The 25,993-nt window shown below is 42.4% G+C and overlaps 1 protein-coding gene across 1 annotated transcript in view; it reads right to left on the reverse strand.

Moving 5' to 3' along the window:
* The window catches only part of LOC137285347 (xylosyltransferase oxt-like), a 162,118-nt gene that overhangs the window by 26,592 nt on the left and 109,533 nt on the right, over positions 1–25,993 (reverse strand). Inside the window, exons 4-8 of the mRNA XM_067817720.1 lie at positions 17,548–17,715; positions 17,207–17,376; positions 8,496–8,695; positions 7,529–7,609; positions 5,942–6,158 (exon numbers count right to left, since the gene is read on the reverse strand). Of these exons, the coding sequence (XP_067673821.1) occupies positions 5,942–6,158; positions 7,529–7,609; positions 8,496–8,695; positions 17,207–17,376; positions 17,548–17,715 (836 nt within the window). The remainder of the gene's footprint in view (positions 1–5,941; positions 6,159–7,528; positions 7,610–8,495; positions 8,696–17,206; positions 17,377–17,547; positions 17,716–25,993) is intronic.

The raw sequence follows: 25,993 nt of genomic DNA on the forward strand, positions 1-25,993 counted from the left end.
TCTGTGCTAGAGTGTAGCTGGTTAGATTGAGATATGTCTCTGTGCTAGAGTGTAGCTGGATAGATTGAGATATGTCTCTGTGCTAGAATGTAGCTGGATACATTGAGATATATCTCTGTGCTAGATCGTAGCTGGTTAGATTGAGGTATGTCTCTTTGCTAGAGTGTAGCTGGTTAGATTGAGATATATCTCTGTGCTAGAGTGTAGCTGTTTAGATTGAGATATGTCTCTTTGCTAGAGTGTAGCTGGATACATTGCGATATGTCACTGTGCTGGAGTGTAGCTGGATACATTGAGACATGTCTCTGTGCTAGAGTGTAGCTGGTTTGATTGAGATATGTCTCTGTGCTAGAGTGTAGCTGGATACATTGAGATATGTCTCTGTGCTAGAGGGTAGCTGGATACATTGAGATATGTCTCTGTGCTAGAATGTAGCTGGATACATTGAGATATGTCTCTGTGCTAGAGTGTAGCTGGTTGGATTGAGATATGTCTCTGTGCTGGAGTGTAGCTGGATACATTGAGATATGTCTGTGTGCTAGAGTGTAGCTGGTTAGATTGAGATATGTCACTGTGCTGGAGTGTAGCTGGTTAGATTGAGATATGTCTCTGTGCTAGAGTGTAGCTGGTTAGATTGAGATATATCTCTGTGCTAGAGTGTAGCTGGTTAGATTGAGATATGTCTCTGTGCTAGAGTGTAGCTGGATAGATTGAGATATGTATCTGTGCTAGAATGTAGCTGGATACATTGAGATATATCTCTGTGCTAGATCGTAGCTGGTTAGATTGAGGTATGTCTCTTTGCTAGAGTGTAGCTGGTTAGATTGAGATATATCTCTGTGCTAGAGTGTAGCTGTTTAGATTGAGATATGTCTCTTTGCTAGAGTGTAGCTGGATACATTGCGATATGTCACTGTGCTGGAGTGTAGCTGGATACATTGAGATATGTCTCTGTGCTAGAGTGTAGCTGGTTTGATTGAGATATGTCTCTGTGCTAGAGTGTAGCTGGATACATTGAGATATGTCTCTGTGCTAGAGGGTAGCTGGATACATTGAGATATGTCTCTGTGCTAGAATGTAGCTGGATACATTGAGATATGTCTCTGTGCTAGAGTGTAGCTGGTTGGATTGAGATATGTCTCTGTGCTGGAGTGTAGCTGGATACATTGAGATATGTCTCTGTGCTAGAGTGTAGCTGGTTAGATTGAGATATGTCACTGTGCTGGAGTGTAGCTGGTTAGATTGAGATATGTCTCTGTGCTAGAGTGTAGCTGGTTAGATTGAGATATATCTCTGTGCTAGAGTGTAGCTGGTTAGATTGAGATATGTCTCTGTGCTAGAGAGTAGCTGGATAGATTGAGATATGTCTCTGTGCTAGAATGTAGCTGGATACATTGAGATATGTCTCTGTGCTAGAGTGTGGCTGGTTAGATTGATATACGTCTCTGTGCTGGAGTGTAGCTGGTTAGATTGAGATATGTCTCTGTGCTGGAGTGTAGTTGGATACATTGAGATATATCTCTGTGCTAGAGTGTAGCTGGTTAGATTGAGATATGTCTCTGTGCTAGAGTGTAGCTGGTTAGATTGAGATATGTCTCTGTGCTAGAGTGTAGCTGGTAAGATTGATATACGTCTCTGTGCTAGAGTGTAGCTGGTTAGATTGAGATATGTCTCTGTGCTCTGTAGCTGGATACATTGAGATATGTCTCTGTGCTAGAGTGTAGCTGGTTGGATTGAGATATGTCTCTGTGCTGGAGTGTAGCTGGATACATTGAGATATGTCTCTGTGCTAGAGTGTAGCTGGATAGATTGAGATATGTCTCTGTGCTGGAGTGTAGCTGGTTAGATTGAGATATGTCTCTGTGCTAGAGTGTAGCTGGTTAGATTGAGATATATCTCTGTGCTAGAGTGTAGCTGGTTAGATTGAGATATGTCTCTGTGCTAGAGAGTAGCTGGATAGATTGAGATATGTCTCTGTGCTAGAATGTAGCTGGATACATTGAGATATGTCTCTGTGCTAGAGTGTGGCTGGTTAGATTGATATACGTCTCTGTGCTGGAGTGTAGCTGGTTAGATTGAGATATGTCTCTGTGCTGGAGTGTAGTTGGATACATTGAGATATATCTCTGTGCTAGAGTGTAGCTGGATACATTGAGATATGTCTCTGTGCTAGAGTGTAGCTGGTTGGATTGAGATATGTCTCTGTGCTAGAGTGTAGCTGGTTAGATTGAGATATGTCACTGTGCTGGAGTGTAGCTGGTTAGATTGAGATATGTCTCTGTGCTAGAGCGTAGCTGGATACATTGAGATATGTCACTGTGCTAGAGTGTGGCTGGATACATTGAGATATGTCTCTGTGCTAGAGTGTAGCTGGTTAGATTGAGATATGTCACTGTGCTGGAGTGTAGCTGGTTAGATTGAGATATGTCTCTGTGCTAGAGCGTAGCTGGTTAGATTGAGATATGTCACTCTGCTGGAGTGTAGCTGGTTAGATTGAGATATGTCTCTGTGCTAGAGTGTAAGTGGTTAGATTGAGATATATCTCTGTGCTAGAGTGTAGCTGGTTAGATTGAGATATGTTTCTGTGCTAGAGTGTAGCTGGATAGATTGAGATATGTCTCTGTGCTAGAATGTAGCTGGATACATTGAGATATGTCACTGTGCTGGAGCGTAGCTGGATACATTGAGATATGTCTCTGTGCTAGAGTGTAGCTGGATACATTGAGATCTGTCTCTGTGCTAGAGTGTGGCTGGATACATTGATATACGTCTCTGTGCTGGAGTGTAGCTGGTTAGATTGAGATATGTCTCTGTGCTAGAGTGTAAGTGGTTAGATTGAGATATGTCACTGTGCTGGAGTGTAGCTGGTTAGATTGAGATATGTCTCTGTGCTAGAGTGTAGGTGGTTAGATTGAGATATATCTCTGTGCTAGAGTGTAGCTGGTTAGATTGAGATACATCTCTGTGCTAGAGTGTAGCTGGATAGATTGAGATATGTCTCTGTGCTAGAATGTAGCTGGATACATTGAGATATGTCACTGTGCTGGAGTGTAGCTGGATACATTGAGATATGTCTCTGTGCTAGAGTGTAGCTGGTTAGATTGAGATATATCTCTGTGCTAGAGTGTAGCTGGATAGATTGAGATATGTCTCTGTGCTAGAATGTAGCTGGATACATTGAGATATGTCTCTGTGCTAGAGTGTAGCTGGTTAGATTGAGATATGTCTCTGTGCTAGAGTGTAGCTGGTTAGATTGAGATATGTCTCTGTGCTAGAGTGTAGCTGGATAGATTGAGATATGTATCTGTGCTAGAATGTAGCTGGATACATTGAGATATATCTCTGTGCTAGAGCGTAGCTGGTTAGATTGAGGTATGTCTCTTTGCTAGAGTGTAGCTGGTTAGATTGAGATATATCTCTGTGCTAGAGTGTAGCTGTTTAGATTGAGATATGTCTCTTTGCTAGAGTGTAGCTGGATACATTGCGATATGTCACTGTGCTGGAGTGTAGCTGGATACATTGAGATATGTCTCTGTGCTAGAGTGTAGCTGGTTAGATTGAGATATGTCTCTGTGCTAGAGTGTAGCTGGATACATTGAGATATGTCTCTGTGCTAGAGGGTAGCTGGATACATTGAGATATGTCTCTGTGCTAGAATGTAGCTGGATACATTGAGATATGTCTCTGTGCTAGAGTGTAGCTGGTTGGATTGAGATATGTCTCTGTGCTGGAGTGTAGCTGGATACATTGAGATATGTCTCTGTGCTAGAGTGTAGCTGGTTAGATTGAGATATGTCACTGTGCTGGAGTGTAGCTGGTTAGATTGAGATATGTCTCTGTGCTAGAGCATAGCTGGTTAGATTGAGATATATCTCTGTGCTAGAGTGTAGCTGGTTAGATTGAGATATGTCTCTGTGCTAGAGAGTAGCTGGATAGATTGAGATATGTCTCTGTGCTAGAATGTAGCTGGATACATTGAGATATGTCTCTGTGCTAGAGTGTGGCTGGTTAGATTGATATACGTCTCTGTGCTAGAGCGTAGCTGGTTAGATTGAGGTATGTCTCTTTGCTAGAGTGTAGCTGGTTAGATTGAGATATATCTCTGTGCTAGAGTGTAGCTGTTTAGATTGAGATATGTCTCTTTGCTAGAGTGTAGCTGGATACATTGCGATATGTCACTGTGCTGGAGTGTAGCTGGATACATTGAGATATGTCTCTGTGCTAGAGTGTAGCTGGTTAGATTCAGATATGTCTCTGTGCTAGAGTGTAGCTGGATACATTGAGATATGTCTCTGTGCTAGAGGGTAGCTGGATACATTGAGATATGTCTCTGTGCTAGAATGTAGCTGGATACATTGAGATATGTCTCTGTGCTAGAGTGTAGCTGGTTGGATTGAGATATGTCTCTGTGCTGGAGTGTAGCTGGATACATTGAGATATGTCTCTGTGCTAGAGTGTAGCTGGTTAGATTGAGATATGTCTCTGTGCTGGAGTGTAGCTGGTTAGATTGAGATATGTCTCTGTGCTAGAGCGTAGCTGGTTAGATTGAGATATATCTCTGTGCTAGAGTGTAGCTGGTTAGATTGAGATATGTCTCTGTGCTAGAGAGTAGCTGGATAGATTGAGATATGTCTCTGTGCTAGAATGTAGCTGGATACATTGAGATATGTCTCTGTGCTAGAGTGTGGCTGGTTAGATTGATATACGTCTCTGTGCTGGAGTGTAGCTGGTTAGATTGAGATATGTCTCTGTGCTGGAGTGTAGTTGGATACATTGAGATATATCTCTGTGCTAGAGTGTAGCTGGATACATTGAGATATGTCTCTGTGCTAGAGTGTAGCTGGTTAGATTGAGATATGTCTCTGTGCTAGAGTGTAGCTGGATACATTGAGATATGTCTCTTTGCTAGAGTGTAGCTGGTAAGATTGATATACGTCTCTGTGCTAGAGTGTAGCTGGTTAGATTGAGATATGTCTCTGTGCTCTGTAGCTGGATACATTGAGATATGTCTCTGTGCTAGAGTGTAGCTGGTTGGATTGAGATATGTCTCTGTGCTGGAGTGTAGCTGGATACATTGAGATATGTCTCTGTGCTAGAGTGTAGCTGGTTAGATTGAGATATGTCTCTGTGCGGCTCTGTGCTAGAGTGTAGCTGGTTAGATTGAGATATATCTCTGTGCTAGAGTGTAGCTGGTTAGATTGAGATATGTCTCTGTGCTAGAGAGTAGCTGGATAGATTGAGATATGTCTCTGTGCTAGAATGTAGCTGGATACATTGAGATATGTCTCTGTGCTAGAGTGTGGCTGGTTAGATTGATATACGTCTCTGTGCTGGAGTGTAGCTGGTTAGATTGAGATATGTCTCTGTGCTGGAGTGTAGTTGGATACATTGAGATATATCTCTGTGCTAGAGTGTAGCTGGATACATTGAGATATGTCTCTGTGCTAGAGTGTAGCTGGTTAGATTGAGATATGTCTCTGTGCTAGAGTGTAGCTGGTTAGATTGAGATATGTCTCTTTGCTAGAGTGTAGCTGGTAAGATTGATATACGTCTCTGTGCTAGAGTGTAGCTGGTTAGATTGAGATATGTCTCTGTGCTCTGTAGCTGGATACATTGAGATATGTCTCTGTGCTAGAATGTAGCTGGTTAGATTGAGATATGTCTCTGTGCTAGAATGTAGCTGGATACATTGAGATATGTCTCTGTGCTAGAATGTAGCTGGATAGATTGAGATATATCTCTGTGCTAGAGTGTCGCTGGTTAGACTGAGATATGTCTCTGTGTTAGAGCGTAGCTGGCTAGATTGAGATATGTCACTGTCCTTGAGTGTAGCTGGTTGGATTGAGATTTGTCTCTGCTGTAGGGTGAGGCTGGATAGATTGAGGTATGTCACTGCCCTACAGAGCGGCTGTGAGTTGAGCTGGTGCCACTGTTTTCTTACCTCAGCTGGAAGGAGGGAGTACTTGTATAGCTGTTTGAGGCCTGTGACCAACTCATCCTGCGTGGTGACCAGGTACTGGACATACTTGCGATACAAGCACACCCAGTCACTACCACCATCAATCCTTATTCCACCGGGCAGTTTCCTGGGTCCAATACGCCAGAGATGACTGTCACACTCATAGAAGGTCTGATCCAAACCCTGCTTCTGTATGAATCTGAAAAATGTTGATACATATGACGCTTACAGATGACAAAGAAATATTGTCATCATGAGTCACTGGTTATTCAGAACACTGTCATCATCTGCCATGTGATAAAGGATTGTCATCAAGTGTCTGGAATAACCTGACTATTGTTTGGAAGGTGTATACACAGTGTATTGAAAGGGTATATGGGACTGTGTGACCCTTGTAAATTCTGTGTTTCTTGAGGTGTAGCCGCAGTGCTGTGTGTTTGGCACCATCAGACCCTTGTGCCTCAGGAAATACAGAATTTACAACGGTCTTACAGTCGTATACACCTTTTCAAAACACTTTGTGATAAATTTATTACCCTGAAAGTCTTTTGAATTAGCTTATCATTAAACAACAACATTCTACCGTTGGCAGAATGAGATGCAAAACATTTCGCCATATTTCTTCAAAGGCTATAAAGAAAGATAAGTGGGATCAAAATGATCGAATTTGAGGTTTTTTGCTAAACAACAAGTGAAATACAGAAACATTTTATCTTTTATCATGGCAAATACATTTATTGGAACAAATAAATAAAAAATCATGGCAATAACTTCATTGCCCTGTATATACTCAAGAGTGTATATGCCAACTAAAAATTTTGAAGCAATCAGCCATTGGGCAGCCACATTCCTTCTAAGGTCAAAGTCATTCGTACAACTTGTGTAGTGTGTCATGTGACAAGGCAAAGGTTCATACACCCTGGCAAATCCACCTATATGGTTTCATATGCTTTGGCTAGTGACTTATCAGAATTCAACAATTTTGTCTTAAGGGTAATAATGTCAGATATGTCCTGTGCATCACCTATCACTACCTGAGCATTGTCTGATATGTCACGTACGTTGTCTGTCACAATCTGAGGATTGTTGAATATGTCATGTGCATTGTCTGTCACAATCTGAGGATTGTTGTATATGTCATGTGCATTGTCTGTCACAATCTGAGGATTGTTGTATATGTCATGTGCATTGTCTGTCACAATCTGAGGATTGTTGTATATGTCATGTGCATTGTCTGTCACAATCTGAGGATTGTTGCATATGTCATGTGCATTGTCTGTCACAGTCTGAGGATTGATGTATATGTCATGTGCATTGTCTGTCACAGTCTGAGGATTGTTGTACATGTCATGTGCATTGTCTGTCACAATCTGAGGATTGTTGTATATGTCATGTGCATTGTCTGTCATTCACTTCTCAAGCAAAGCCTGGTATGTCCTGTGCATTGTCTGTATCAGTCTAAGGGTTCTCTGGTACAATCTGTGTATTGTCGGGCATAACACAAACAATACACATAATGACATGATACACAATCACTCTGGTAACATGTACATGAACAACTCATCCCACCTAGGTGTGTCACGCCCGTGAGACTTGAGGAAGTTGTAGGTCTTGTAGAGAGACAGGAAGGCAGTCAGATCCTTCACTGGCCTGGAAGACAACATCCACAGTTACTGAGGATAAATCACAACATGACTTGTTTGTGTCATCTGGCATTTAAGAAAAGTGTGATACAGCTTCACTGAAAAATCTGCATCAATACTTACAAAGTGAGTGAGCTGGGTTTTACGCTGTTTTAGCAATATTCAAGAAATATCTAGCAGGTGACCACTCGCAAAGGATGCTGACCTACTCTGCAATCGACTGCTTGACTTCAAAATGGCTAGACAGTTGAAGTCTGGGTGATAGTTAAGTGGAAAGTTAAACTCATAAACACATTTGATAGAGTAGTTGCTTTCATGGATGTTAACATACTCACTCATGAGGTAGTCTCTCTCACCGAGGTCGATGTACTCACTCATGGGGTAGTCGCTCTCACTGAGGTCGATGTACTCACTTGATGGGGTAGTCTCTCTCACTGAGGTCGATGTACTCACTTGATGGGGTAGTTGCTCTCACTGAGGTTTATGTACTCACTTGATGGGGTAGTCGCTCTCACTGAGGTCGATGTACTCACTTGATGGGGTAGTCGCTCTCACTGAGGTCGATGTACTCACTTGATGGGGTAGTCGCTCTCACTGAGGTTTATGTACTCACTTGATGGGGTAGTCGCTCTCACTGGGGTCGATGTACTCACTTGATGGGGTAGTCGCTCTCACTGAGGTCGATGTACTCACTTGATGGGGTAGTCGCTCTCACTCAGGTTTATGTAATCACTTGATGGGGTAGTCGCTCTCACTGGGGTCGATGTACTCACTTGATGGGGTAGTCGCTCTCACTGAGGTTTATGTTCTCACTTGATGGGGTAGTCGCTCTCACTGAGGTTGATGTACTCACTTGATGGGGTAGTCTCTCTCACTGAGGTTTATGTACTCACTTGATGGGGTAGTCGCTCTCACTGAGGTTGATGTAGTAGTCCCAAGCCCAGGGCATCTCCAGTAACTCCTTCATGAAGTGCAGGTGCGCTTGCAGGAGACTAGCCCCGCCCCAGATTGTGGAGAACCTTGTCTTGGACACCAGGATGTTGGACAGCTGCTTTTCCAGGGGAAGTAACTCACGATACATAAACTCCTGCCTCTGAAACAGGAAAGACACTTTACGTAATTTTCTGATTAAAATTGATATTTTATTCTTATCCTGACTCATGTTTATTATGCTTGTCTCCTTCTTCTATCTGAACACAGTGGAAAACTTGAATCCCTTGAAGTTCCCTTCATCAAAGCAGACATAAATCATTACTCACCTACGAGTAGCCTCGCTTGAGCCCGTGCACTTTGGCGCGCAAACAGTCACATGACATGCTCTTCACTCTCCCCGAATACCTGCCTGGCACCCAGATTTGCAGGAAAATCTGATGAAAAAGAGTGAGATTTTCTCAGCAACTTTCAGGAATTGTTGGCTGTTGTGCTACAAAGAGTGGACCGAATTGGTGAATTCTAGCGACATCTTCGGTGGCGATATCTCTGAGGTAGTGGTCAGCAAACACCGTGTCAGGTTTCCAAAAGCAGCCCTCCATTATAGATGTTATCAATTAGTAACCACGTAAAAGGAGTGTTGAGGTTATAGGTCGAACTTCTTGTGGGTTGGAGGCTTGTGGTGGTGTAAGGCCTGCTCCTTTATAGGCTCGTAAAATAATGGTTCTCATCCACACTGATATAGTATTTCTTGAAACTTCTGTGGGTGTTTCAGCTGATATCGGGATAAATAGGCACTTGAATTTCTGTCTCTTTGTTTCAGTCTGTTGCAGGTAGATTTTCAATGCTCTGACAGGACACAAGGATAAATCTTGCTTGTCGTTTGGACTGAGTATTGCGAACAGAGCTGGGATGTAAAATTGTCTGTCACGTTTTCCTAGCAGCTGATTATGTTAGCAAGAAAATGTAATCTGTGCCCAAGGTGCACGCTATCTCGATGAGCTGTTTTCTTTCAAAGTGTGTTCACGCATAATCCAGCACATGTATATCTGACATCCAGGTGCCCGTTGCTAGGGCAATCAAAAACAGTGTTTTCTGACTTAGTATGTCCAAAGACATCCGATCTAGAGGCTCATAAGCGTTGCTTGTAAGGTGTTGCAGTACTCCCATGCGGGAGATTTGAATTTCTTTTGTTGGCCTTCCAACTTAAAAGAACGTAGTAATGGCAGTAGTTGGTATTTTAGTTAACTTTATGCCAGTCTTCATAGTGATGACTATACTGAAAACTGCTAGCTACGTTGATAATGATGAGCCTTTCAGGTGTCTTGTGTGTCTTAAATGACATAAGTAATCAGCCACTTGAGGATGAGATGCTTTACTTGCAGCAAATCCTTTCCACCTTGCGTAAGTCTCAAATCTCTTCCACTTATCATGTAAAGTGTCCGAATAGATGTGAGTAGGGTGAAAGTGACAGCCTTTGCTGCTCTGGCAGAATATCCTCGTTTCTTTAAACAAGGCTTAATACATTCCATACATGTAGTTGGAATATTGACGGGTTTCCATGCACAGCAAGTACATGGAAACCCGTCACCAAGCAATGGTGTGTGGATGAATTTGCAGATTTGGCCAATCTGGTAGTTTTAAGGCAGGATTTCTGAAGTCACACCCTCGCTGGCCAGTAGGGTGCCACCAAAAACAGTTGTAGGCGCCTTCTCTGCTTGATTTTCTGTAATACTTGAAGTATTAGTACTGGAGGCGGAAACATGTATGCATTTAGTCCCTCCCACGATATGCCAAGACCGTCTGTTGCCTAAGCTTGTAGATCTGGTACTGGCGACACAAATATCTGTTTGTCAAATGTCAAACAAATCTATTATTGGGGATCATAATGTTTTTATTATGAGCTAGAACGCCTCTGGAGGTAGCATTGTCGAGATGAGCACCCCATCCTTATAGAGATGCACCAACAAATAGATGAACTATGCAGTCTGGCTCTATTGGCTCCCCACAGACATTATATCTGTGTGTCCACCAGAGGAGATATATCTTGAGATAATCCGGTAGAACAAATGGGTCGGTGTTGTTCGGGTGATTGTTGACAAATTTCTGTAACAGGCGTAATTGTAACCTCCCCCTGTGTGTTATGTCTTGGGCTGATGTCAGTAGACCCAGTAAACACTGCCAACTGTGCAGTGTCAACAGAGAAAGCATTGCTTGTGATATCATGGTTAGAATCGTATCTCATCAATCTTCTGGTAATAAGTTGTCATTTTTTTGGGCAGAATACTCATTGCTGCCATGTGCTCTAATCAACTGAATACTCCTACAAACAATCATATGGCTAAGGTAGAATCAACTATGCACATGCTTCGTCTGTAATGAAGATGTTGTTACCAGAATCTCAACATGCAGTGATGATGCATCATGCTTCGTCTGTAATGAAGATGTTGTTACCAGAATGTCAACATGCAGTGATGATGCATCATGCTTCGTCTGTAATGAAGATGTTGTTACCAGAATCTCAACATGCAGTGATGATGCATCATGCTTCGTCTGTAATGAAGATGTTGTTACCAGAATCTCAACATGCAGTGATGATGCATCATGCTTCCACTTCAAACCACCCACAATCCATGATGCAATGCTATCAACAGAAGTCTATTTATAGCAGGCTGGATTATGGTGGAGACTGACTTCCACGAGTTGAAACTGTGTGATGCTTGTTGCTCAAGATAAATAACCTTTAATCTGGTGACAGAAGACTTCTTTGACCCGTGACAATAGTCAAACAACACTGTACACTGCTATGTAGATTGCAAATGAAGCCTTTCCCACGTTCACGTACATGAACTGTGACAGAGTTCTGCGCAGAGCGTTGTCAACATTGCACCAATAAAATTCCAGAAAAGTGACGTCATCGTAAAATCTTGTGCAGTCACTGAATTTTTTTCCGCCAACACTCGGCCTTGTCCGTAAAGTCACTGTAACGGCCTGTCATGGAGTTACACGAGCAAACATGTGTATAGGTGGCTGAATGGAAGCACGTGAAAAATCTTCACTGGATAGTATAGATGTCTCTCTGGCAGTGGTGTTTTGTCTTCAAAATCTTATTCTTCATCGAAAATAATGCTGTTGCCATTATATACAGATGATGTGGTGAGGTTTCCACGCATCCTTCAAGATGTTACTGGGTGACCATAGAAACCAGTCTCATTGAAGCGATGTAAAATCCTTTTGAACCAAATGTGTTATAATACACAAAAAGGTTACTGCAGAGTTGATATTTTCACCAAAACAAAAAGACTGTTAGTCCGATCTCAGGCTGGTGACGACTGTTGACTTGATCTCTGTACTCTGTACAGGAACAATGTAAATGAAATGGATCTGTATCTAGCTGCAATCTTGTGAAGTTGATACCATCTTTTTATACAGGGTTACTTCATGTAATCTGTCTGCCATGTACAAAAGTGGCACTTTTAACAGCCTGTGTGCTTTCTCAGATGTTATCCGTTATTGTTAGTTTCAGGTGTGAGCCTCCTCTGTCAGCCACACATTGATCCAACAAAGCAAACATCTACATTGTAACATGCTTCATGAACAAGTCTGAGATGAAGATCTACGATGTGGGCCAAAACTTGACATGATATAAGGGAAACGTTCCTAGAACGGTAAGGTGTTGTTTACACCTTCCCAACCTGTAATTTCATAGAACCTTCACTGATGACTGCACTTGCTAGATATAGGTATATGTTCAAACGGCAGAATGATGAGCGTATCAAAATCATCATGTCTAGAGGAGCCTATGTACCTGCGCACAGGTGAATCCCATGGTGAGTAGTCTTGCCGAAGATTCCTGCACGCAGGGTTATGATGATCCTCAAAGTCTGATGAAGGCTCCTGTGTATGATGACTTGCACCATGTCTACATGGGGAGTCTCTATGACTGCATCGTCTAGAGGTGGTGGATTCTTCATCGCTGGTAGACTGTAAACTTGCAGGTAGGCTGTCGCACCTGTAGGCTTGGATTCTGATCGGCTGTCTTCGCACAGGACTCCACGACGAGTACAATTTTGGTTCAGTTGCACCGATGTAATTGTTGTACTGCTACGCAAGGTTGCTGACTGTGGCACCCTGGCAGCCTTTTCTTATGCATTGAACCTTGTGGTTGTGAAGGCTGTAGGGGTTGACTCAAGTCAAGTCCTACATCGGAGTAGAAACTGTTGCTGTTGCACTAGCCAACATAACAGGCCAACTGAAGGCTGGAACATCTGGCAGGAGGATCAGGGATTTGTCAAAAATGTCTGTTTCATTTCTTGGGAGTATCTCCAATGCGAAGGACCTCGACTTCTGAGAAGATCGGTGAAGTCTTTGAAGCTGACAATTCCTTCTTCCCAAGTGCTGATGTAGACTTGTGCTTCTTAGTCTAGAATGATGCCACCTCAGAAGACAATGATCTCTTCTGACTGGTGATAGATGCCACTACAAGAGCTTGTACTAGTAATTTTACCCGACATGACTTGGTTATGCCTTCTTTTATAATTTGTTGAATAGTTAAATTTTGAGGATACACAATGAGCTGAAAGAGCAAACGTCAGTGCAAGAAAGACAACATAAAAGCAGGTCAATCACCGACAATGGATATTTGCAATGTAAACAAGTTTTCATCAAATGTTATGAAACTCAAGGGTTCGGGCTCAAGGGAGGCTACTAGTGGGTGAGTAATGATTTTACATCTGTTTTAATGAACGGAACTTCAAGGATTTTCAAGTGTTCCACTGTGTAAATATAGAAGAAGGGGACAAACATAGTAAATGTGAGTCAGGATAAGGAAAAATAATTTTTTTACCACTTCCATATGTGGATGTCATGCCTTCATGCAACTACATCATGAGGATTGAAAATCTTCAAGACATACTTTCATGCAAAAACAAGACAAACAGAAACACTTTCTGCACACAGGTGCAGGTATCAGGCTGTTTCAGCTACTCCATATTCTAGCTTCCATTTAGTCAATACAACACTGAAGCAGTTTTAGCTACTCCATATTCTAGCTTCCATTTAGTCAATACAACACTGAAGCAGTTTTAGCTACTCCATATTCTAGCTTCCATTTAGTCAATACAACACTGAAGCAGTTTCAGCTACTCCATATTCTAGCTTCCATTTAGTCAATACAACACTGAAGCAGTTTTAGCTACTCCATATTCTAGCTTTCACCACCACAGAAAGGAGAACGAGAGATGTTACACTAAGATAACAACTAGTGACAGACTGTATGAACCGACAGATGTTATACTCAGATAACCACTAGTGACAGGTTGCTCAGAAAACCACTAGTGACAGACTGTATGAACTGAAAGATGTTACACTCAGATAACAACTAGTGACTGGTTGTATGAACCGAGAGATGTTACACTCAGATGACCACTAGTGACAGACTGTATGAACCGAGAGATGTTACACTCAGATAACCACTAGTGACAGACTGTATGAACTGAGAGATGTTACACTCAGATAACCACTAGTGACAGGTTGCTCAGATAACCACTAGTGACAGACTGTATGAACTGAAAGATGTTACACTCAGATAACCACTAGTGACTGGTATGAACCGAGAGATGTTACACTCAGACAACCACTAGTGACAGACTGTATGAACCAACAGACTGTATGAACCGAGAGATGTTACACTCAGATAACGACTAGTGACAGACTGTATGAACTGAGAGATGTTACACTCAGATAACAACTAGTGACTGGTTGTATGAACCGAGAGATGTTACACTCAGATGACCACTAGTGACAGACTGTATGAACAGAGAGATGTTACACTAAGAAAACGACTAGTAACAGACAGTATGAACCGAGAGATGTTATACTCAGATAACAACTAGTGACAGGTTGCTCTGATGACCACTAGTGACAGACTGTATGAACAGAGAGATGTTACACTCAGATAACAACTAGTGACAGACTGTGTGAACCGAGAGATGTTACACTAAGATAACCACTCGTGACAGACCGCATGAACCGAGAGATGTTACACACAGATAACCACTAGTGACGGACTGTATGAACTGAGAGATGTTACACTCAGATAACCACTAGTGACGGACTGTATGAACCGAGAGATGTTACACTCAGATAACCACTAGTGACAGACTGTATGAACCGAGAGATGTTACACTAAGATAACCACTAGTGACAGACTGTGTGAACCGAGAGATGTTACACTAAGATAACCACTAGTGACAGACCGTATGAACTGAGAGATGTTACACTAAGATAACCACTAGTGACAGACCGTATGAACTGAGAGATGTTACACTAAGATAACCACTAGTGACAGACTGTATGAACCGAGAGATGTTACACTAAGATAACCACTAGTGATAGGCTGTATGAACCGAGAGATGTTACACTCAGAAAACCACTAGTGATAGGCTGTATGAACCGAGAGATGTTACACTCAGATAACCACTAGTGACTGGTTGTATGAACCGAGAGATGTTACACTCAGACAACCACTAGTGACAGACTGTATGAACCAACAGACTGTATGAACCGAGAGATGTTACACTCAGATAACGACTAGTGACAGACTGTATGAACTGAGAGATGTTACACTCAGATAACAACTAGTGACTGGTTGTATGAACCGAGAGATGTTACACTCAGATGACCACTAGTGACAGACTGTATGAACAGAGAGATGTTACACTAAGAAAACGACTAGTAACAGACTGTATGAACCGAGAGATGTTATACTCAGATAACCACTAGTGACAGGTTGCTCTGATGACCACTAGTGACAGACCGTATGAACTGAGAGATGTTACACTAAGATAACCACTAGTGACAGACCGTATGAACAGAGAGATGTTACACTCAGATAACAACTAGTGACAGACTGTGTGAACCGAGAGATGTTACACTAAGATAACCACTCGTGACAGACCGTATGAACCGAGAGATGTTACACTCAGATAACCACTAGTGACGGACTGTATGAACCGAGAGATGTTACACTCAGATAACCACTAGTGACAGACCGTATGAACCGAGAGATGTTACACTAAGATAACCACTAGTGACAGACTGTGTGAACCGACAGATGTTACACTAAGATAACCACTAGTGACAGACCGTATGAACTGAGAGATGTTACACTAAGATAACCACTAGTGACAGACCGTATGAACTGAGAGATGTTACACTAAGATAACCACTAGTGACAGACCGTATGAACCGAGAGATGTTACACTAAGATAACCACTAGTGACAGACTGTATGAACCGAGAGATGTTACACTAAGATAACCACTAGTGACAGACTGTATGAACCGAGAGATGTTACACTAAGATAACCACTAGTGATAGGCTGTATGAACCGAGAGATGTTACACTCAGAAAACCACTAGTGATAGGCTGTATGAACCGAGAGATGTTACACTCAGATAACCACTAGTGACTGGTTGTATGAACCGAGAGATGTTACACTCAGACAACCACTAGTGACAGACTGTATGAACCAACAGACTGTATGAACCGAGAGATGTTACACTCAGATAACGACTAGTGACAGACTGTATGAACTGAGAGATGTTACACTCAGGTAACAACTAGTGACTGGTTGTATGAACCGAGAGATGTTACACTCAGATGACCACTAGTGACAGACTGTATGAACAGAGAGATGTTACACTAAGAAAACGACTAGTAACAGACTGTATGAACCGAGAGATGTTATACTCAGATAACCACTAGTGACAGGTTGCTCTGATGACCACTAGTGACAGACTGTATGAACAGAGAGATGTTACACTCAGATAACAACTAGTGACAGACTGTGTGAACCGAGAGATGTTACACTAAGATAACCACTCGTGACAGACCGTATGAACCGAGAGATGTTACACTCAGATAACCACTAGTGACGGACTGTATGAACTGAGAGATGTTACACTCAGATAACCACTAGTGACGGACTGTATGAACCGAGAGATGTTACACTCAGATAACCACTAGTGACAGACCGTATGAACCGAGAGATGTTACACTAAGATAACCACTAGTGACAGACTGTGTGAACCGACAGATGTTACACTAAGATAACCACTAGTGACAGACCGTATGAACTGAGAGATGTTACACTAAGATAACCACTAGTGACAGACCGTATGAACCGAGAGATGTTACACTAAGATAACCACTAGTGACAGACTGTATGAACCGAGAGATGTTACACTAAGATAACCACTAGTGATAGGCTGTATGAACCGAGAGATGTTACACTAAGATAACCACTAGTGATAGGCTGTATGAACCGAGAGATGTTACACTCACATAGCAACTATTGACAGGTTGTATGAACCGAGAGACATTACGCTCAGATAACAACTACTGACAGCTTGTCTGAAACGAGAGGTATTACACTCAGATAACTGACACACAGTAAGAACTGTGAGATGTCGTACTTAGATAACTAGTATTCACAAGTTTGTTTAGATTGAGTAATGAATAAGTCCCTGACTACAATCCCTGACTACAATCCCATCTCACTGACATTTTCAAATAGTGGAGATACGAATGGTGGATGTGACTTTATGGTTGCACAGTTTGTGAGGTGTCTCTGAGAAGTATGGCTCCCAAATCACTGGGCTGTGTCTGCTCACCTTGTCAATGTGCAGGAAGTAGTAGTGCTGGGGGTGAAAGATGTTGCGTAGTAATCGTACAACCTGGCGCACCTGCCGTCCACTTAATGTCAGAACAAATACAATCCTGACAGTGTTCTCAGCTTCAGTACTTCCTGCTCGCACCAGAGGTGCCTGGTAACGTTTCTTCTCTGTAAATATTTGTGGACATGATAAAAAATGTCAAATACAAATTCAAGAAAACATCACTTCGCTTAAGATTAGTTAGTTAACAACACAATTTGTCAAAGTCAGAACCAGAACTGCTCTATTTATATATTTGCACCTCTCTACAACTCCACTGTGATAGTTCCCTCCCTCACCTCCAACACCGGTGCTGTATATCTTGCTGGTCAGGTAGCCCCCACATTTCTGTGAGCTGTCCCCTGAGCACCTCCCTTCACACAGGCTCTCTGGGCTGTGTCCATGTTTCCCATAACTGTCGCCGCACCAGCACTCCTTGCTGTACTGCACCCCAGCATATCTGAATCCTGCAGAACAAAGTAAGGAGAGTGAAACATTATGGAACTGAAAACAGGGAGTAACAGAATACTGCTCAAAAGAGAACAGAGTAACAGAGTACTGCATAGAGGAATATATATGTGACATAAGGAGTACAGGTATACTGCGATACGACATAGGTGGTAAAGGTACACTGCAATGTGATATAGGAAGTAAAGGTACACTGCAATGTGATCTAGGCAGTAAAGGTACACGGCAATGTGATACAGGCAGTAAAGGTACACGGCAATGTGATATAGGCAGTAAAGGTACACGGCAATGTGATATAGGCAGTAAAGGTACACGGCAATGTGATATAAGCAGTAAAGGTACACGGCAATGTGATATAGGCAGTAAAGGTACACGGCAATGTGATATAGGCAGTAAAGGTACACTGCAATCTGATATAGGCAGTAAAGGTACACTGCAATGTGATATAGGCAGTAAAGGTACACTGCAATGTGACATAGGCAGTAAAGGTACACTGCAATCTCATATAGGCAGTAAGGGTACACTGCAATGTGATATAGGCAGTAAAGGTACACTGCAATGTGATATAGGCAGTAAAGGTACACTGCAATGTGACATAGGCAGTAAAGGTATACTGGAATGTGACATAGGCAGTAAAGGTACACGGCAATGTGATATAGGCAGTAAAGGTACACGGCAATGTGATATAGGCAGTAAAGGTACACGGCAATGTGATATAGGCAGTAAAGGTACACGGCAATGTGATATAAGCAGTAAAGGTATACTGGAATGTGATATAGGCAGTAAAGGTACACGGCAATGTGATATAGGCAGTAAAGGTACACGGCAATGTGATATAAGCAGTAAAGGTATACTGGAATGTGACCTAGGCAGTAAAGGTACACGGCAATGTGATATAGGCAGTAAAGGTACACTGCAATGTGACATAGGCAGTAAAGGTACACTGCAATGTGACATAGGCAGTAAAGGTACACTGCAATGTGATATAGGCAGTAAAGATACACTGCAATCTGATATAGGCAGTAAAGGTACACGGCAATGTGATATAGGCAGTAAAGATACACTGCAATGTGATATAGGCAGTAAAGGTACACGGCAATGTCATATAGGCAGTAAAGGTACACGGCAATGTGATATAGGCAGTAAAGGTACACTGCAATGTGATATAGGCAGTAAAGGTATACTGGAATGTGATATAGGCAGTAAAGGTATACTGCAATGTGATATAGGCAGTAAAGGTATACTGCAATGTGACATAGGCAGTAAAGGTACACTTCAGTGTGACACAGGGAATAAAGGTACACTGCAATGTGGCATGGGCAGTAAAGGTACACTGCAATGCCATACAGGCAATAAAGGTACACTGCAATGTGATATAGGGAGTAAAGGTACACGGCAATGTGATATAGGCAGTAAAGGTACACGGCAATGTGATATAGGCAGTAAAGGTACACGGTAATGTGATATAGGCAGTAAAGGTACACGGCAATGTGATATAAGCAGTAAAGGTATACTGGAATGTGATATAGGCAGTAAAGGTACACGGCAATGTGATATAGGCAGTAAAGGTACACGGCAATGTGATATAAGCAGTAAAGGTATACTGGAATGTGATATAGGCAGTAAAGGTACACGGCAATGTGATATAGGCAGTAAAGGTACACTGCAATCTGATATAGGCAGTAAAGGTACACTGGAATGTGATATAGGCAGTAAAGGTACACTGCAATGTAATATAGGCAGTAAAGGTACACGGCAATGTGATATAGGCAGTAAAGGTACACTGCAATGTGACATAGGCAGTAAAGGTATACTGGAATGTGATATAGGCAGTAAAGGTATACTGCAATGTGACATAGGCAGTAAAGGTATACTGCAATGTGACATAGGCAGTAAAGGTACACTTCAGTGTGACACAGGGAATAAAGGTACACTGCAATGTGGCATAGGCAGTAAAGGTACACTGCAATGCCATACAGGCAGTAAAGCTACACTTCAATGTGACATAAGGAGTAAAGGTACACTGCAATGTGATATAGGCAGTAAAGGTACACTGGAATGTGACCTAGGCAGTAAAGGTACACTGCAATGTCATATAGGCAGTAAAGGTACACGGCAATGTGACATAGGCAGTAAAGGTACACGGCAATGTGACATAGGCAGTAAAGGTGCACTTCAATGTGACATAGGGAGTAAAGGTACACTGCAATGTGATATAGGCAGTATAGGTACACTGCAATGTGATATAGGCAGTAAAGGTACACTGCAATGTGATATAGGGAGTAAAGGTACACTGCAATGTGACATAGGCAGTAAAGGTACACTGCAATGTGATATAGGCAGTAAAGGTACACAGCAATCTGATATAGGCAGTAAAGGTACACGGCAATGTGATATAGGCAGTAAAGGTACACGGCAATGTGATATAGGCAGTAAAGGTACACGGCAATGTAATATAGGCAGTAAAGGTACACGGCAATGTGATATAGGCAGTAAAGGTACACTGCAATGTGACATAGGGAGTAAAGGTACACTGCAATGTGACATAGGCAGTAAAGGTACACTTCAATGTGACACAGGGAATAAAGGTACACTGCAATGTGACATAGGCAGTAAAGGTACACGGCAATGTGACATAGGCAGTAAAGGTATACTGCAATGTGACACAGGGAATAAAGGTACACGGCAATGTGACACAGGGAATAAAGGTACACGGCAATGTGACATAGGCAGTAAAGGTATACTGCAATGTGACACAGGGAATAAAGGTACACTTCAATGTGACACAGGGAATAAAGCTACACTGCAATGTGACATAGGCAGTAAAGGTACACGGCAATGTGACATACGCAGTAAAGGTACACGGCAATGTCATATAGGCAGTAAAGGTAGACGGCAATGTGACATAGGCAGTAAAGGTAGACGGCAATGTGACATAGGCAGTAAAGGTACACGGCAATGTGACATAGGCAGTAAAGGTGCACTTCAATGTGACATAGGGAATAAAGGTACACTGCAATGTGATATAGGCAGTATAGGTACACTGCAATGTGATATAGGCAGTAAAGGTACACTGCAATGTGATATAGGGAGTAAAGGTACACTGCAATGTGATATAGGCAGTAAAGATACACTGCAGTCTGATATAGGCAGTAAAGGTACACGGCAATGTGATATAGGCAGTAAAGGTACACGGCAATGTGATATAGGCAGTAAAGGTACACGGCAATGTAATATAGGCAGTAAAGGTACACGGCAATGTGATATAGGCAGTAAAGGTACACTGCAGTGTGATATAGGGAGTAAAGGTACACGGCAATGTGACATAGGCAGTAAAGGTACACTTCAATGTGACACAGGGAATAAAGGTACACTGCAATGTGACATAGGCAGTAAAGGTACACGGCAATGTGACATAGGCAGTAAAGGTATACTGCAATGTGACACAGGGAATAAAGGTACACGGCAATGTGACATAGGCAGTAAAGGTATACTGCAATGTGACACAGGGAATAAAGGTACACTTCAATGTGACATAGGCAGTAAAGGTGCACTTCAATGTGACACAGGGAATAAAGGTACACTGCAATGTGACATAGGCAGTAAAGGTACACGGCAATGTGACATTGGCAGTAAAGGTATACTGCAATGTGACATAGGCAGTAAAGGTACACTTCAATGTGACACAGGGAATAAAGGTACACTGCAATGTGACATAGGCAGTAAAGGTACACGGCAATGTGACATAGGCAGTAAAGGTATACTGCAATGTGACACAGGGAATAAAGGTACACGGCAATGTGACATAGGCAGTAAAGGTATACTGCAATGTGACACAGGGAATAAAGGTACACTTCAATGTGACATAGGCAGTAAAGGTACACTTCAATGTGACACAGGGAATAAAGGTACACTGCAATGTGACATAGGCAGTAAAGGTACACGGCAATGTGACATAGGCAGTAAAGGTATACTGCAATGTGACACAGGGAATAAAGGTACACGGCAATGTGACATAGGCAGTAAAGGTATACTGCAATGTGACACAGGGAATAAAGGTACACTTCAATGTGACATAGGCAGTAAAGGTACACAGCAATGTGACATAGGCAGTAAAGGTATACTGGAATGTGACACAGGGAATAAAGGTACACTTCAATGTGACATAGGCAGTAAAGGTACACTTCAATGTGACACAGGGAATAAAGGTACACGGCAATGTGATATAGGCAGTAAAGGTATACTGGAATGTGACACAGGGAATAAAGGTACACTTCAATGTGACATAGGCAGTAAAGGTACACAGCAATGTGATATAGGCAGTAAAGGTACACTTCAATGTGACACAGGGAATAAAGGTACACTGCAATGTGGCATAGGCAGTAAAGGTGCACTTCAATGTGACATAGGCAGTAAAGGTACACGGTAATGTGATATAGGCAGTAAAGGTACACTTCAATGTGACACAGGGAATAAAGGTACACTGCAATGTGGCATAGGCAGTAAAGGTGCACTTCAATGTGACACAGGGAATAAAGGTATACTGCAATGTGACATAGGCAGTAAAGGTACACGGCAATGTGATATAGGCAGTAAAGGTACACTTCAATGTGACACAGGGAATAAAGGTACACTGCAATGTGGCATAGGCAGTAAAGGTACACTTCAATGTGACACAGGGAATAAAGGTATACTGCAATGTGACATAGGCAGTAAAGGTACACTTCAATGTGACACAGGGAATAAAGGTATACTGCAATGTGACATAGGCAGTAAAGGTACACGGCAATGTGATATAGGCAGTAAAGGTACACTTCAATGTGACACAGGGAATAAAGGTACACTGCAATGTGGCATAGGCAGTAAAGGTACACTTCAATGTGACACAGGGAATAAAGGTATACGGCAATGTGATATAGGCAGTAAAGGTACACGGCAATGTGATATAGGCAGTAAAGGTACACTTCAATGTGACACAGGGAATAAAGGTACACTTCAATGTGACATAGGCAGTAAAGGTACACTGCAATGTGACACAGGGAATAAAGGTACACGGCAATGTGACATAGGCAGTAAAGGTATACTGCAATGTGACACAGGGAATAAAGGTACACTGCAATGTGACATAGGCAGTAAAGGTACACTTCAATGTGACACAGGGAATAAAGGTACACTGCAATGTGACATAGGCAGTAAAGGTACACGGCAATGTGACATAGGCAGTAAAGGTATACTGCAATGTGACATAGGCAGTAAAGGTATACTGCAATGTGACACAGGGAATAAAGGTACACGGCAATGTGACATAGGCAGTAAAGGTATACTGCAATGTGACATAGGCAGTAAAGGTATACTGCAATGTGACACAGGGAATAAAGGTACACGGCAATGTGACATAGGCAGTAAAGGTATACTGCAATGTGACATAGGCAGTAAAGGTATACTGCAATATGACATAGGCAGTAAAGGTACACTGCAATGTGACATAGGCAGTAAAGGTACACGGCAATGTGACATAGGCAGTAAAGGTATACTGCAATGTGACATAGGCAGTAAAGGTATACTGCAATGTGACACAGGGAATAAAGGTACACGGCAATGTGACATAGGCAGTAAAGGTATACTGCAATGTGACATAGGCAGTAAAGGTATACTGCAATGTGACACAGGGAATAAAGGTACACGGCAATGTGACATAGGCAGTAAAGGTATACTGCAATGTGACATAGGCAGTAAAGGTATACTGCAATATGACATAGGCAGTAAAGGTACACTGCAATGTGACACAGGGAATAAAGGTACACTGCAATGTGACATAGGCAGTAAAGGTGCACGGCAATATGACATAGGCAGTAAAGGTACACTGCAATGTGACACAGGGAATAAAGGTACACTGCAATGTGACATAGGCAGTAAAGGTATACTGCAATGTGACATAGGCAGTAAAGGTATACTGCAATATGACATAGGCAGTAAAGGTACACTGCAATGTGACACAGGGAATAAAGGTACACTGCAATGTGACATAGGCAGTAAAGGTGCACGGCAATATGACATAGGCAGTAAAGGTACACTGCAATGTGACACAGGGAATAAAGGTACACTGCAATGTGACATAGGCAGTATAGGTACACTGCGATGTGAGATAGGCAGTAAAGGTAAGGTACCGCAGGTAATATATCAACTTCCTGTATTGTGCAATTGAATGGAATATCTTTGTTTTTACCCAAGTTTACATCTGACCCCCCAACATGTTCAACAGTCTATTGTATGTTGACCCACCCAAATATCTCAGTGTAGAATGCACACACAAAAGGAAAAGATACCATCCCTATTGGATTGGAGAAATGGTGCTCATTGTGTCAGTCCATGTATATTGAGTGCAGCTGTGAACTCCAGCTGGGCCAGGGTGAGAGAAGTCATGCAGGTCAAAGAAGCATTCATAAAATTCCCCCTTTTATGACAACACTGCATCACCCAGGTCTAATCTGTAGTTGTGGTATGGGTGAAGTGGTATATGACAACACTGCATGGTCTAATCTGTAGTTGTGTTATGGATGAGGTGGTATATGACAACACTGCATGGTCTAATCTGTAGTTGTGGTATGGGTGAAGTGGTATATGACAACAATGTATAGTCTAGTATGTAGTTGTGGCATGGGTGAGGTGGTATATGACAACACTTCATGGTCTAATCTGTAGTTGTGTTATGGATGAGGTGGTATATGACAACACTGCATGGTCTAATCTGACGTTGTGGTATGGGTGAGGTGGCACATGACAACATTGCATGGTCTAATCTGTAGTTGTGATATGGGTGAGGTGGTATGACAACACTTCATGGTCTAATCTGTAGTGGAGGTAGGGGTGAGGTGGCATACGACAACACTGCATGACCTAATCTGTTTTTGTGTTGTGAGTGAGGTGGTTCATCAGGTAATAGCTAGCTGTCTACATGGATCTACTATGCACTGGATCTATGGGTGCTACTAATATTTTATGATATTCATTTTGCTTCCACATAAGATGGGCTTCTAAACACTGCTTTGAAGTCCACTGTGGACATCCAAATGCTCGAATGAACTCCATTTTGGCGGGATGACTCTTGCTAGATTAAGACCCCATCACTCCCTAAGAGACATGGAGTCATAACATATTCTTCAATCACTTCAGCTATTTTCTGCAAGTTCCTCTTTATTAACTTGAGGCAAGAAGAGGAGCAATCATGTTTAACTGTGTCCAGTCAGCCATTCCTGTAATTCATGGTGAATCTGTATTTCCGGCCAGCTCCTATCTTGGAATTCAATAAATAGTCTGCATAAAAAGCAAAGAATTGCTCTATTGCCAGACTTATCAAACAAATCAAATAAATATCTGTCAATTATACCAAAGACAGATATGCAATTACAAGTCCTTATTGAATTTATTCTGCATCCAGTCAATATGTAGAAGGGAACCCTACATATATACATAGAATGAATTAATTAATTAGTCAAGTGTTTCCTTACACTTCAGATCGTCACCTTTGAGAGGTGATCCAGCCTATCCACATCAAATTCATCAACAGCTGCACAGATCTGAGGACTGAAGGCGGTAGACTGGATACAGTTCGGAAGGTTGGTGTTGGGACCAGGTCAGGTCTGGCTCATCAGTCCACAGTGTCTGTGTGAGTCTGGTCTGTGGGGAGACTTATGAGATGGGTGACTAGTCCAGAGTGTCTGGTCGAGTCTGGTCTGTGGGGAGACTTATGAGATGGGTGACTCTAGTCCAGAGTGTATGAGTGAGTCTGGTATGTGGGGAGACGTATGAGATGAGTGACTCTAGTCCAGATTGTCTGGGTGAGTCTGGTCTGTAGGGAGACTTATGAGATGAGTGACTCTAGTCCAGATTGTCTGGGTGAGTCTGGTCTGTGGGGAGACTTATGAGATGAGTCACTCTAGTCCAGAGTGTCTGGGTGAGTCTGGTCTGTGGGGAGACGTATGAGATGAGTGACTCTAGTCCAGAGTGTCTGAGTGAGTCTGGTCTGTGGGGAGACATAAGAGATGGGTGACTATAGTCCAGAGCGTCTGGGTGAGTCTGGTCTGTGGGGAGACTTATGAGATGAGTCACTCTAGTCCAGAGTGTCTGGGTGAGTCTGGTCTGTGGGGAGACTTATGAGAAGGGTGACTCTAGTCCAGAGTGTCTGGTCTGTAGGGAGACATGAGATGGGTTACTCTAGTCCAGATTGTCTGGATGAGCCTGTGGGGAGACTTATGAGATGGGTGACTCTGGTCCAGA

This window comes from Haliotis asinina, chromosome 5, assembly GCF_037392515.1.
Source record: "Haliotis asinina isolate JCU_RB_2024 chromosome 5, JCU_Hal_asi_v2, whole genome shotgun sequence".
In the NCBI taxonomy this organism is placed as follows: Eukaryota; Metazoa; Mollusca; class Gastropoda; order Lepetellida; family Haliotidae; genus Haliotis; species Haliotis asinina.